This window comes from Serinus canaria, chromosome 1 (genome assembly GCF_022539315.1).
Source record: "Serinus canaria isolate serCan28SL12 chromosome 1, serCan2020, whole genome shotgun sequence".
In the NCBI taxonomy this organism is placed as follows: Eukaryota; Metazoa; Chordata; class Aves; order Passeriformes; family Fringillidae; genus Serinus; species Serinus canaria.
Window position 1 is genome coordinate 27807371 of NC_066313.1, and position 13385 is coordinate 27820755.

At 46.7% G+C, this 13385-nt stretch overlaps 1 protein-coding gene across 1 annotated transcript in view; it reads left to right on the forward strand.

Annotated features, from left to right (window-relative positions):
* Positions 1–12193, forward strand: part of LOC103827184 (trypsin I-P1-like) — a 45470-nt gene extending 33277 nt beyond the window's left edge. Inside the window, exons 2-6 of the mRNA XM_050972688.1 lie at positions 5732–5868; positions 6575–6743; positions 7351–7604; positions 11451–11587; positions 11984–12193. Coding sequence (XP_050828645.1) covers positions 5829–5868; positions 6575–6743; positions 7351–7604; positions 11451–11587; positions 11984–12133 — 750 coding nt within the window. The 5' untranslated portion in view covers positions 5732–5828 and the 3' untranslated portion in view covers positions 12134–12193. The remainder of the gene's footprint in view (positions 1–5731; positions 5869–6574; positions 6744–7350; positions 7605–11450; positions 11588–11983) is intronic.
* The last annotated feature ends 1192 nt before the right edge of the window (positions 12194–13385 follow it).

Below are 13385 nucleotides of genomic sequence, written 5' to 3' on the forward strand. Positions count from 1 at the left end.
ATCCATGTGTTCACCTGTGTATAGATGAATGTATGCTTGGTATCTATTGGTACAAATCCTGGGGAGACATTCTCATTCTTACTGCCCGCTGGGCCAGGGGGCCTAGAACTGTGGTAGCTTCCCCTCTGTCAGCACAGCCTACCAGTGAACCTTGGGGGAAAACTGTGAGATCTCCTCCCTAAGGGTAAAAGAGACCATAGAAGAATTATGACAGTGAGGAAAGGGCTGAAGTACGCTGCCCATATGGAAGAGACCCAAGGGAATAAGAAAAAGATTCCTACTGAGGAGTGTTTAACATACACTGGGAACAGTAAGTACTGGCTTATCAGAGGTTTGTGCTGGATTTGGAAACTCATGTATGAAACAGAGCATCAGGCAAAGGTGGGCTTCCCTATCCCAAATGTTAGAGAAAAAATGCCTGCTGCAAAGCAAGGAAAGCACTGGAAACCCATTATCCAACCTACATGTAGGCTTAGTGCTTAAGGTCTAGACTAGGAATTGCATCCACGACAGTGGCGACTGTGAGCATCAGATGGCTCTGTAGTTTTAGGGGATTTAAGACATCTCAGGCCAGTCCCTTTCAGTAGTCTACACCAGTACAGGAAGGTCCTCCAGGGCCAATTCTTTGCAGACAATTCTTAGAGGAATCCTTCCTCCTCAGGCTTGTCATCCCCTGCCAAGTCAGACCCATGTTGCTCCTTTCTTTACAGCTCTCACCCCCAAACAGTCCACTCAAATTCTGTTACTAAGGGAAGCAGCTTTTTCTGCTTATTTGGTGAAAGTTCCTTTCCTCATCCATTCAATTTCACTGTGCCAGCCTTGCTGGCTGCCACCTCTAAACTTCTTCCCAAGTTTTTCAGACCATCTGACATGTCACTACCTTTACACTTTCCCCAGTCCTTCCTTGTCTTCCTTTTTGTTTCCTAAACTCTCCATCCCATATTTTTATAGCAAAAAGTCAGCTTCTATGTTTAGAGATGTTAAAATTGCCCAGTTTGTATAGGCTTGGGGTACAGAGACCCTCCAGAGAAGGTTCTTCAGCTCTTCTGCTCTCTTGCAGATCATGTGCTGGAAGAGATGGATTAAATAAATATTGTATTTGCAGGAATGATGCATCTGACTCCATGTTCTCAGAAGGCTAATTTATTACTTTATAATACTATATTGTATTTAAGAATACAATACTACACTATACTAAAGAATACAGAAGAGATACTTACTCAATGCTAAAAAAATAATAATGAAAACTTGTGACTCTTTCCGAAATCCCAACACAGCTTGGCCCTGATTTGGCCTGATTTGTCCAATGAGTCAAAACAACTCACACCAGAATCCAAGCAGGCAATCACCTTTGGGTAGACAATCTCCAAACATATTCCACACACATGAGCACAACACAAGAGAAGCAAATTAAATAAGATTTGTTTTTCTTTTCTCTGAGGTCTCTCAGCTTCCTAGGAGAAAAATCATGGGTGAAAGAATTTTTTCAGAGAATGTGAATGACACAAATAAATACTTTCAAATCTGATGTCTCTCTCTGCTATGTCCTTTCAAGGCCCTTCCTTCCTGGTCCAGCCATTTGATGAAGATTACTGGGACACAGTCTCTTTCCAACCTCAAAGGCTGAGGCTTTATATCCATATCTGGCTCAATGTGGGAAGCCTGTTCATAGGATTTTCCTACCCTTCTTCCTAGTACCATGCTATTTTCTTACTTTTTAATTCCCTCAGTGCCTCTGGCAAGAGTCCTCCAGAATTCCTTCCCAGTTCCTGAGCTCAGGCACTCTGAAAGAAGTTATAACTTTCCTTCTTCACTCTCCCAAAACTTAACAAAACCCAGAGTGGCTTCAAGGTAGTGAAGAAATCAGAGAGGACATGAAGGCTCTGCAGAATTGGACACTGTTGGACACTGCATGTTATAGCAAAATGTAAGAAACCCCATGTGAAATACTCTCTGACAGTACTAGAACAGTGTTCTCCAAAAATTCTTCAAATACACCCCAATCAGGGAAGTGTTTTTAAACCCATACACCTAGTATATGTACATTATTTAGTAGCTGATCATTAGATATGTGTAACTCTATAAAGTTCTAATGCTTCCACCTCACACCTCAGTGCCTCATCCTGCACCCCACTTTGAGGACTTCTGAGCAGGAACATCATAAGGCAGCAGCCTTCACTGAATATGGACTTCAGATGCAAAGTCTGGAAGATGTACAGCCCTTCACCAAACATTCTCCTGATCCCCAGCAACTGATGAACTGATGTTCCAAATCCTAGGGGTGCCTGTCCAGGAACACTTCACTGACAGAAGATACATGGGAAGAGTGGAGTAATTGCTCCTCCACCACAAAGCTCTGTGAGATCGCAGAATCACAGGATGTTCTGAGGTGGAAGGGCCCACAAGGATCAATTCCAACTCCTAAGTGAATGGCTCATACAGGGCTCAAAGCCGTGACTGAGATGTAAAATGACTAAGCTCAGAAACTTCATGTTTTATGCTCACGTGAAGCATTACCTCTGTCAGCCCACAGTCTCAACAGGTTTCCCTTTCCCAGGATCTTGTATCAGCCTGGACAAATATATTTCCTTTATCTGAGTCCTGTGATGACACAGCTGACAAAAATACTTGAACTAGGAACACAGAGTACCAGAAAAACAAGCTGCCATTGCTTGTCCATTGGTAATATCTAACACAGCTACCCTTCAGTCACCATGCCTCCCCCTTCCTGCACCCCCAGGAGCCACCAGCTTTCTACTGCAGCATGACTGCATGAAATGAGACACTTGTTTGCAGCAATGGATGTACCCCTTGAGTGTATTCTTTGAAGGATACTATAAAAACCTTTTTCAGTTGGTTTGTGGGATGTTCAGCACCACTGGGCAGAAGGAGTTATTTATGTTTCAGACAGGATTATTTCTCCTAAAGAAAGAAAGAAAGGAGGGTCATCAGAGGGTGTTCTAATTTCAGCTGTAATTCAAAGGGATCTGTTCATCCTCCACAATTCTCATGGAAAGACCTGAAGGGCTGCTCTGAGACTGCTTGCTGGATGACATCTGAATCATCATGGTGTCAGAAACACCATTTGCCTTCATTTGACATCAGTTTGCCCCATGAGCAGAACATCATGGAGTTCTGGGCTTTATGGGAGCCTCTAGAAGGGGTGTCAGAGAGGCTTTACAGAGAATGAGAGAGGCTTGGGTGAGGTATGTTCACTAGATACCTGCCATCAAAGACTTAGAAACACAAGAGTCACAGGAGCTATGATCCAGACCTTTGGCAGTGATCTTTAGCAGTAGCCTAAAACAGGTCAGGAGTCTCCTCTTGCTGATTTAAGCAAGTAGCATAGGGCACTAGAGAGATCATGTTCTGTTGCAGTTGAAATTTATTTTCTGGATTCCTTGTGAAGAGGTTTTCTCTGTTGTACCCACATGCTCTCTCCAACTTGGTTTACCCCTGGGTTCTACCCCCCTTAAAGCTGTCCCTCATCCCATGTCCCGCCTATTGTTCCAGCTCTTTCCCTGCCTGTCAAGGCAACCCAGCCCCTTTTGTTCCTGAGCATTCTCTGCCACATTAACCTCGGGCCAATCCCTGACTGCAGCACCCTTTTGGAATTCCCCTACTCCTCAAAGCCCCATTGGCCCATGAGACCCATCCTCTCCACCCGCCTACCCCATTTGGTCCCAGGTACTGGATGTAATCCCCTTACTCCTCCCCTGAAGTTTCCCACTTGGTTAGCTGTTTGTATCCACCCCCTGAGTTGAATCTGTGTAAAATCCCTTGCACAGGAGTGCCCAAGGCTTTTTGTTTCTGATGTCTTTGATTGGAATAAACCCTTCCTTGTGCAACCTCAAGACAGGGGTCCTCCTCATTTCTCCTTGGCTTGGTTCCTGTCTTAGCTTGTTTCTGGCACTGTAGAGCAAGTGGCTCTAAAGGTTCTAACTCTGGTAAATCCCAATACCGAGGCAGTTCCCCACTCCTGGTGTGGTGCCAGAATTCTAAGAGCCAGCCCGGGCTCTGGTAGCCACGGCAATGGTCTTATGGGGGAATATCAGCCAGCCCTATAGGATGTACTTCCTGCTGTTAAGAATAATTTATATGTTAAAGATCAAATGAGATTAAATAAGAAACAAAAGAAAACAATAAAAAGTACCAACATAAAGGCAGGTATGATCAAACTTTCTGATTCAAATGTTCATTTGCTAATTCGCCTAAAACTTGTGTAGATATTAAACCAAATGAAAAACCCAAAGAAAGAAAGGAAAGGGAAGAAGTCGTAGCCTAAGTGTTACTTTACAGGATATGAAAGCTATAGATCAAGAAAAATATAGTTCTAAAAACTGGGTCTGCTTCTATGCCAATGGTATGTTTTGGACAAAGAAAATAGAAATCCACAGATCAAATGAAACACTTTTGTAAACTGGAAATTTTTTTGCTCCACTTAGTTATGATGGGATTGGACAGCTTCTGTAATTTTTGACACTCTCAGTACTTAGAACATTTTCCTTTCCCACAGGAAACATCTCATCCTTCTTTCTTTCACAGGATACAACATGCTTGTAATAAAGCTGTGCACTAATACCAATTTAAAGGCAAACAGAATTCACACACCACCTTGGAGGAGGCCCTGACTTTCAGCTTGTACTTCAACATGAAAAAAAATTTCCCTCTGGACAGTGACACTGTGCATATCAGTCCTCCAGGACTCACAAAAAAAAATTAATCAAGAGATGGAGAAAGAGTACTCCTATTTAGTGTCTCAAGCTATTGCAGCATTTCCAAACCTATGGCTTCTCTTTAATGTCTCTGGAGAGCATCCTGTGTCTTTCAGGAGCTAACATGATGAAGTTGGCAGCTGCTTGGAGAATGAGCATGGTTATTCAGCAAAGCATTGAGCTTCAGTAAACTTTGCATCATGACAGAAATCCCCACTCCTGCAGAGAGGGATTTCAGAAGATCTCACTATTTCTGTTCACAGCATTATTGCTCATCTACATCACAGTCATAACCATCAGCATTGTACTGAAATTCTGGTCTGGCAACAATGAGGTTGTAGAACATTCCAAAGATGAATAAAAGCATTGGTACATAAAAGTTTGGTACATAGCCAGATATTTTAGTCCAGGTTAGGAGAGAGAAATTAGAAAAGGGAGATGCTGAGCATTCCCACATTTGAACTATTTAACTTGGGAAAGAGCGGGAGGCACAGGATCATTTTTCTGTCCTTGCTTTTGAAATTACAATGGAGGAACTTGATTTAGGAAAACACTGTCTTGCATATGATAAAAAGAGACATTATTTAAGAAAAGGAATTTGCTAAAAGAAAATTAACAAAGTTAAGCGCTAGGTTTGCAGGAGTTTTGGGGTATTTTTTCCCAAATAAATGCAAAGTATCTTTTTGTCCACTACCTAAAATATGCAACTCTGGGTAAAAAGATGCATTTTTAAGAAAGATACCATCAGCACACATAGGAATCTGAAAGAGGTTTGAAAGTTATTATTCCTGTTATACAGGTGCTGTGTAAAAGAATGAGACAGACAAACAACTACACATCTTCCAAAGCCAAGAGGTATTTTTAGATTGAAGGCTACCTCACAGAATAATTAAAATAGCTCTCTATCTTAGCAGAGGTTTATGATTAACGTGTATGACATTTGTACAGTCTACCAATGCCTGCTAATGGCCACATTTGGATCTTCAAATTTTCCACTGTATACTTTTTGTCTGGAGAAAACCTTGGACTAGAGATAAGACCACCACCAAAAACGTATTTCTAGCAGCTCCCACGTCCAGTCAGCCAGTCTGGGTTTGAGATCCAATCAAGACCATGAAGTGCCTGCTGCTTCTTGCCTTTATTGGGGTGGCTGGTGAGTATATCTTCTATTTCTATTTCTCTCATTTAATAGGAAGCTGAGTTTCTGAGCAAAACTGCAAGGTAGCCTGTTGTGGGAAAGCCGAGTGCTGTTTTGACTTGCACAAGTCAGAGCCCTGCAACTTGCATCTTCTGTCTGCTCATAATGCCTTGTGCCACAAGCTGGGGAATGAACCCTTCCTAGGGGTTCCCAAGTCAGCTATGGAGATGTGGCCACAGCTTCAGAAAAAGGCTGCCTCCTCCTTCGGGACTAAGGAGTGGACAGGGAATAGCTCTGGCCCAGGAAGTCCTAAGGCAATTGCAAAATTTTGGACCCTTGGTGGGTGCCCTAAGAAAATATAATTGCACAGTAGTTTTTCCTTTTTCCCTCAGTCAACCATTGACTGTTTCAGTAGATTGGAATCAGGGAAAGACACACTCATGATCTGACCCAACAAGAACATTTCTGTGTCCCTATGCTCCCTCAGGGAGTAGCTAGCAGGGCTTTAGTTGCAGATACGTGAGGCCCCCATGTAAGTCTGATCCCCTTCTCTGAGGGTGCAGCAAATGCCTGTGCATTAGACCTGCCCAGCAGCACTGCCCTGAGTGTCCATAGAAGGGGAGCCTACAAGTGAGGGGCTTCAGGCAGGCAGTCACAGGGCAGCTTACAGGCCACATGACCTTAGGCCAGCTGTTGACACATGGCACTTCTTGTCCCCCAGTTGCCTTCCCCACCTTTGCTGAAGATGATGATGACAAGATTGTGGGAGGCTACACCTGTGCAAGGAACGCTGTGCCCTATCAGGTGTCCCTGAATTCTGGATATCACTTCTGTGGAGGTTCCCTCATCAGCAGCCAGTGGGTCCTGTCAGCTGCTCACTGCTACAAATCGTGAGTGGAAAAACTACATCCTTCTATAGCCCATTTCTATCTTCCAGTTCAATTCTAGCAGGAATTCTGAGCTATGAGATAGAAACATATAAGTGCCTCCGTTCTCACCAGAGATAGCCAAGGGATGGGTGGGTCATTCAGGAAGCCAGGCATCCTGAGGGGCTTTCCACTTCTGCAAATGTTCCTGTGCATGCAGTACATTTTCTGAATTAACAATGGCATAATCAAGCAGAGAGTTCAAGGCTGTGATTTCTTATCAATTGCATGATTCTTGCTAAAGCATTCTCCCTGGAGAACAGGAAGAGGATCAAGGTCTGGTTGGAGCTGCTTGCCTTTTCCCAGAATATTTGTATCCAATGCTGCTCTATATTCAACTGCTGTCATGTATTTACAAACCCACACCCCGATGGGTGGTATTTACCACCCATGCATGGAGTGGGTTAAGATCTCAGGGTGGATCCCCAGGGCTCCCTGCAGGACAAGAAAGATCCCCTGCCCCAGAAGGTTCTGTGGCAGTGATGTTGGAGCAAGTGCACTCAGTGACAGGGTGGTTTCTGTCAGCCTGCCTTGTAGCACTAAAGGACACGCTCTGCCTTCTCTTTTCCAGTCGCATCCAAGTGCAGCTCGGGAAACACAATCTGGAGCTCACCGAATCCACACAGCAGTTGATCAACTCTGCTAAAGTCATCCGCCACTCTGGCTTCAACCCCTACACCCTGGACAATGACATCATGCTCATCAAGCTGGCCACCCCAGCCACGCTCAGCAGTGCTGTCCAAACCATTCCTCTGCCTACCAGCTGCGTGGCCGCCGGCACCACCTGCCTGATCTCCGGCTGGGGCAACACTCTCAGCAGTGGCTGTGAGTACTCTGGGGGAATGTACAGACCCTCGTGGGCCCAGGACAGTCTCTAAGACCTGGCCATGTACCCCCAACAGGACAGGCTAAACCACAGGGAAGTGCTGGGGGACAGCTTTTTTGAGTGATGCGTCAGTGTAGGGATGGTACAGTTAATGCCAACAGAGTTGTCAGCTCTCTGAGAATGAGGGTGAAGTCTGGGACTGTGGATCTTGAATTCCTACCAGAGATCTCTGTTCTCTCACACCGATGGTCAGAGATGTACATGGCCAGTGGTGTCTATTCCATGGATGACATCTAAACCTGCACCATTGGAGAGGATGGTTTTCCCAAGTCTCAAGTTTCTTCCAGCGTATGTATCACATGAGTGGCCCCTCCCTTGCCAAATGATGAACTGCCAGGTACCAGAAAAGTTAAGGCTTCTGCAGTGTAGAGTGGTGGGCCCATGGGTAGAATTTGTTCCATCTCTACAGAAGGGACCCATGCTGTGCTTACAGTTGACAGGAAGCAGGATTGCTGTGGCAGTGTTCGCAGGGGTCCCAGGATGAGGGAAGAGATGAGAAAGTTGATTCCATGTTTCAGAAGGCTTGGTTTATTATTTTATCATGTATAATATATTAAAACTATACTAAAAGAATAGAAGAAAGGATTTCATCAGAAGGCTAAGCTAAGAATAGAAAAGGAATGAATAACAAAGGCTTGTCTCTGACCGAGACAGTCTGGACAGGTGAACTGTGTTTGGCCATTAATTAGAAACAACCAGATGAGACCAATCACAGATCCTCCCTGTTGCATTCCAAAGCAGCAGATAAGAATTGTTTAGAGTTTGCTCTTGAGGCCTCTCAGCTTCTCAGGAGGGAAAAATCCTAAGGAAAGGATTTTTCATAGATCGTGTCGGTGACATCTCACCCTTTTTATTTTAAATAAATTAAAAAGAAAATGTTTGCAATTTTATCTGCTGGGCCATGCAGAGGAAAGAACAAGCACCTGAGAGGCTTTGTGTTGCAAATCAAAACATCAGTCAAGTGCTGGTGTGGAACCAACAGGGAAGTTTCTCTACCTACTTTTTCTTTGCAAAACACCAAATTCCATCACATCACCAAAACAATCTTAAGATATAAGAAAATGCAAAAACAATGCAAAGAAAGTTCATTGCTTCAAATCCAAACAGCTGCATTTCAGAAAAAAGTCCAAACTGAAGACGTTCTTTTTTTGACATCGCTGAAAGTGCCTTTTGGTCCTGAAACAGGCTTGCAAAATTTTGTCTTTTCAATGTTCTGTGAGCATCCAATAGCTGCTGGCCGGGCGGAGGCCCTGGCCCAGGGAACCGAGGCAAACGGCCCAGACTCGGCCCGCGGAGCGGGCTCTTTGTTCTCACAAGCCGGCACCCTGCTGCCAATGCCTGGGAAGCACCAATAACCTAACTCTTCATCCCCTCTGAACCGGTGCAGACCAGCAGCTGGGGAAGAGAAGCTTTCCCGAGAAACTTCATCTCGGATTGGCAGATGTCTTTTCCCCACAGCAAGTGCGCGATGATCACTTTCCACTGTTTCTCCTACCTCTGCAACGCAAATGCAAAAGCTGTTCCTCCTTTCTACCCCTCGGTACCACCCCCGCCCCCTCCGGGCTGGGGACCAGAGGCAGAACCCTCAGGAGCCACGTCCCCCATGCCCCTAGGGCGTGCGGGGGGAGTCAGGCATTCCAACCCCCAGTGGAAACCTCCCAACCAAACCCAAACCAGCCCGCGAAAAACGCTGAGTTTGAACGCAGGCAGACGGGCTGAGCTCGCAATCAGCTGTCGAGCCACAACCCCCCCACAGAGGGATAGGCCGGAGTCCCCTTCGCCTGCCCCAGCTCCCCCCGCAGGGGCAGCCTTGGGATAGCCCAAAAAACTCAAGAGGGAATCCGGGCTGATCGCAGACGCCGCGGCAGCCGCTGTTAGGGGCGGCGGGGCCTCGGGCGGCTCTGTTGATGGTTCCGCGTGGTGGTTACTATTCTGAACTTCAGCCTCCTCCACCGGCGTAGCAGGTGAAGGCGAGGCCGCCGCGGTCGGAGCCCTCATGGGCTCTGCTGGAGGGTCGGACACGGGAGGGGCTGGCGTGGGCAGCGCGGGATCGACCCCCGCCAGCACCGCTGTGAACGCAATTGCCGGCTGCGATGCAGAAGGAGAAGGCACAGGGGCGGCATCTCCCAGCTCCGGGATGGGCTGCCGTCGATCATCGCTGCAGTCAAGTGTGTCTCCTAGCAACTCGGGCGAAGCCGCGGGAGGCGGTGCTTCTGCCATGGGAACGCCGACAAACTCTGCTGGCAGCAGCGAGGCTGGCCCGGGCTGCGGCGGGGCCACGGGAGGGGCCGTGGGGACTGGCACCTCCCGCGGGGCGGGCTGGGGTGGGGCCCGCGGCTCCGGCTCGGGCGGCGGAGCCAACTCACCTCCCCTCTGAGAGCAGCGAGGAGCGGGGGGATGCAGCTCCGTTGAAGCATGCTCCAAAGGCGCAGAAAATCTTCGCCCCTCCACTGCAATTCGGGGGGCTGGGAACCTGCAGGCCGTAGTTTTGCACAGGTCCCTCTCTTGCCGGGTCCAGCGAAAAATGGCCTCTACATTTCGCAATCGACTCGAATGAATATTCTTTCAATTTCAAAACTGAGAAGAGAGTTCTGAATGCCAGATAACTGCGAAGAGTTCCAAATCCCTCATGGTACAAAGCATCCTCGAAAACCAATGCCATGCATTCCCATATGTACGAAACAAGGGAATACAACAGATCAGGGAAAAAGCCATAGTATTTTGTCCATCTGAAAAACCCATAGAAATGTACCTTCACCATAGGAACCCATGACACCATTTTTGCCAGAGGGCAATAATTATTTTATCTGCGGAAGAGAATGGAACCTCCGCCTCCGTATGCACCTTCATCCACATCCTAGCCCACCTTGCACGAAGGGCAGCATCTTTAGGAATGGAAGTGTAAACAGTACCTTGTGACAGTGTCCTCTGGGCTTCATCAGGCTGCTCTGTGCTGCGAAGACTTCTGGACATCTTATCTTGGAGACTTTTCCAAAAGGTTCTCTCTGTGGCCAGCCTTGGCTGTGAACTCTGTCCAATTTCAGGATCTTCAGTTCTTCAGCTCCTGGCTAGAAGCCACTTCTGTGGTCACTTGTGTAAGTGACCATCAATGCCACACACTTGGGGTTTACCCGAATGCAGCAATGCTCCTCTGGGTTTACCAAATGAAGAATTCTTCACTCAGGGTCCAGTTGTGGTGATTTCTTCACTTGAGGCACCATCTGTCAGTTCTGTCCTCAGTGTTCACCATTTGTGGTGGTGTCCCTTTTTTCACTCGGGGTCACCATTTGTGGCACTGTTTGCAGGGGTCCCAGGATGAGGGAAGAGATGAGAAAGTTGATTCCATGTTTCAGAAGGCTTGGTTTATTAATTTATCATGTATAATATATTAAAACTATACTAAAAGAATAGAAGAAAGGATTTCATCAGAAGGCTAAGCTAAGAATAGAAAAGGAATGAATAACAAAGGCTTGTCTCTGACCGAGACAGTCTGGACAGGTGAACTGTGATTGGCCATTAATTAGAAACAACCAGATTAAACCAATCACAGATCCTCCCTGTTGCATTCCACAGCAGCAGATAAGAATTGTTTAGAGTTTGCTCTTGAGGCCTCTCAGCTTCTCAGGAGGGAAAAATCCTAAGGAAAGGATTTTTCATAGAACGTGTCGGTGACAGGATGGCTGCTAGAACAGGGTGTCCAGCATCTGCTTTTCTGCTAAGGTCTTTTCCAAGCTCTGAAAAGGGCTCAGCAATGCCATCAACCATCTCTCCCTATTTCTTTGCAGCTAACTACCCCGACCAACTGCAGTGCCTGAAGGCTCCGGTCCTGACTGCCGAGCAGTGCTCTGATGCCTACCCTGGGGAAATCACCAACAACATGATGTGTGTAGGATTTGTGGAGGGAGGAAAAGACTCCTGCCAGGTAACTCATCTGCCTCTCCTTTCCCTGTCATTTCTCTCCCACCTTTTCCCAGCTGAAGAGGCCTTCACATTACAGAGTCAGCTAGACTCACTACACTGGTAAATCTGAGTTTTTGAATGACAGCAGAGGCTTCAGGCACACCTATCCTGAAGGTCTGCCAAGTACCGCATCTGGCAAAAGCAGGCAGCTGACTCATCCTTAGCTGTGGTGCCCTTGGAGCTCAAGTCAGGCACGGGAGCATCAGGTGGAGAGTGTCAATCAGGAACAGCATTTGTAGAACTTTTGTGCAGAGTACGCCCAGCAGGGCTTCCTCCAGGGTCAGTGATCTCAGGGATCTCTGGCTCATTGCTTAAGCTGATGCCATTTGCTGAATTTCCATACCCTTTGTGTGCACAGGGAGATTCTGGCGGTCCCGTGGTCTGCAATGGAGAGCTCCAGGGCATTGTCTCCTGGGGTTATGGATGTGCCCAGCAGGGCTTTCCCGGAGTTTACACCAAGGTTTGCAACTACGTCTCCTGGATCCAGTCCACCATTGCTTCCAACTGAGATGCTCGCTTGGCGTGACCTGTATTTTCTCATCATCATTTCTGTTCTTTTGGGTCTGGACAAGCAAAAATTATGAGAAATTAATAAAGACTTTCAGGCACCCCTACTTTGTGCGCTGTGTCTCTGGAAACTCCCAAAGGCTGTTATATGGAGCATGGCAGCAGTGAACATCAGTCAAGAGAAATATTTATTATTTCCAGTGCCTCTCAATTGACAGGGTCTTGGAACACTTTGCAGACTCATATCAGGATTCTTTCAGTCAGTTACATGCTTCTGTTTCTGAAGCAGAACCTCATTTCTGTTCTTTTTGAACAGGAAAATTAATAGCCTATTTTGTAACAGTTCTTGAAGTGATTCTGAAATTCATTCTCAAATATTGTGGAGAGTCCGGCTGTTTGTCTCTGTCCCCACACACGCTTAGGATGGTTCTGGCAGGCTGTGTCTCAAAAGATGAGTCTGGACTCCAGGGTTTTTCGGTCTTCAGAATTGTTTCTTATATCTTATCTGTAAAGTCCCTTCTCTGCCCGACTGGGATCTGACCAGCACGGCAGCCAAAGGCACTCTGGCCACCCCCAAGGCGGGCACATCTTTTATAACAAAAACTACGTATATCATATTTACCTTTTATCCCCAGTACCTATCACCCTCGTCACCGGATACACTCTCGTCCCAGACCAATCCCCAAGTGCCAACACCACAGCAGAAGATGGATGACAAGAAGAAGAAAGAAGAGTCTTGTGACCTGCCTTGTTTCCTCCATCTTGTCTCCATAACCCTCCTGTACAAAAACCCCAAAATCTGTAATTTACCCTATAACTATGTTTTTCCCTTCACCTTTCACACCCGGGTAATTCCCACAGGTTCCATCTTCTCATACATCGGTAGCACATCCCTAGATGGATCAAAATCAAGCCACCAAGTGCTTTTGGCAACATTTCAAGACTCCCGAGCCCCCCAAGGGTTCTCTCGGTAGCTCTGGACATCAGGAGTGATGTGCTGGGTTCCCACAAAATATGTCCTGTCCCCCTTCCTCTTAGAACACTAGCAGCTGCAGCATGTCATCCTTTATTTGAGCCTGCTTACATCACCGCCTGAGGAATGGAAGAGGGATGAGGTTGGTCAGGGCCATGAGGTCAGCAGAAGGCAGGGCATTGCAGTAGAGTATTTGGACCTGCCATATTGAAAAGTTGGTCCATGCCAGAAGGCTGACTAGGATGTCATGTTTTGTGCTTGCAGAGTCTCAGAACGAGGC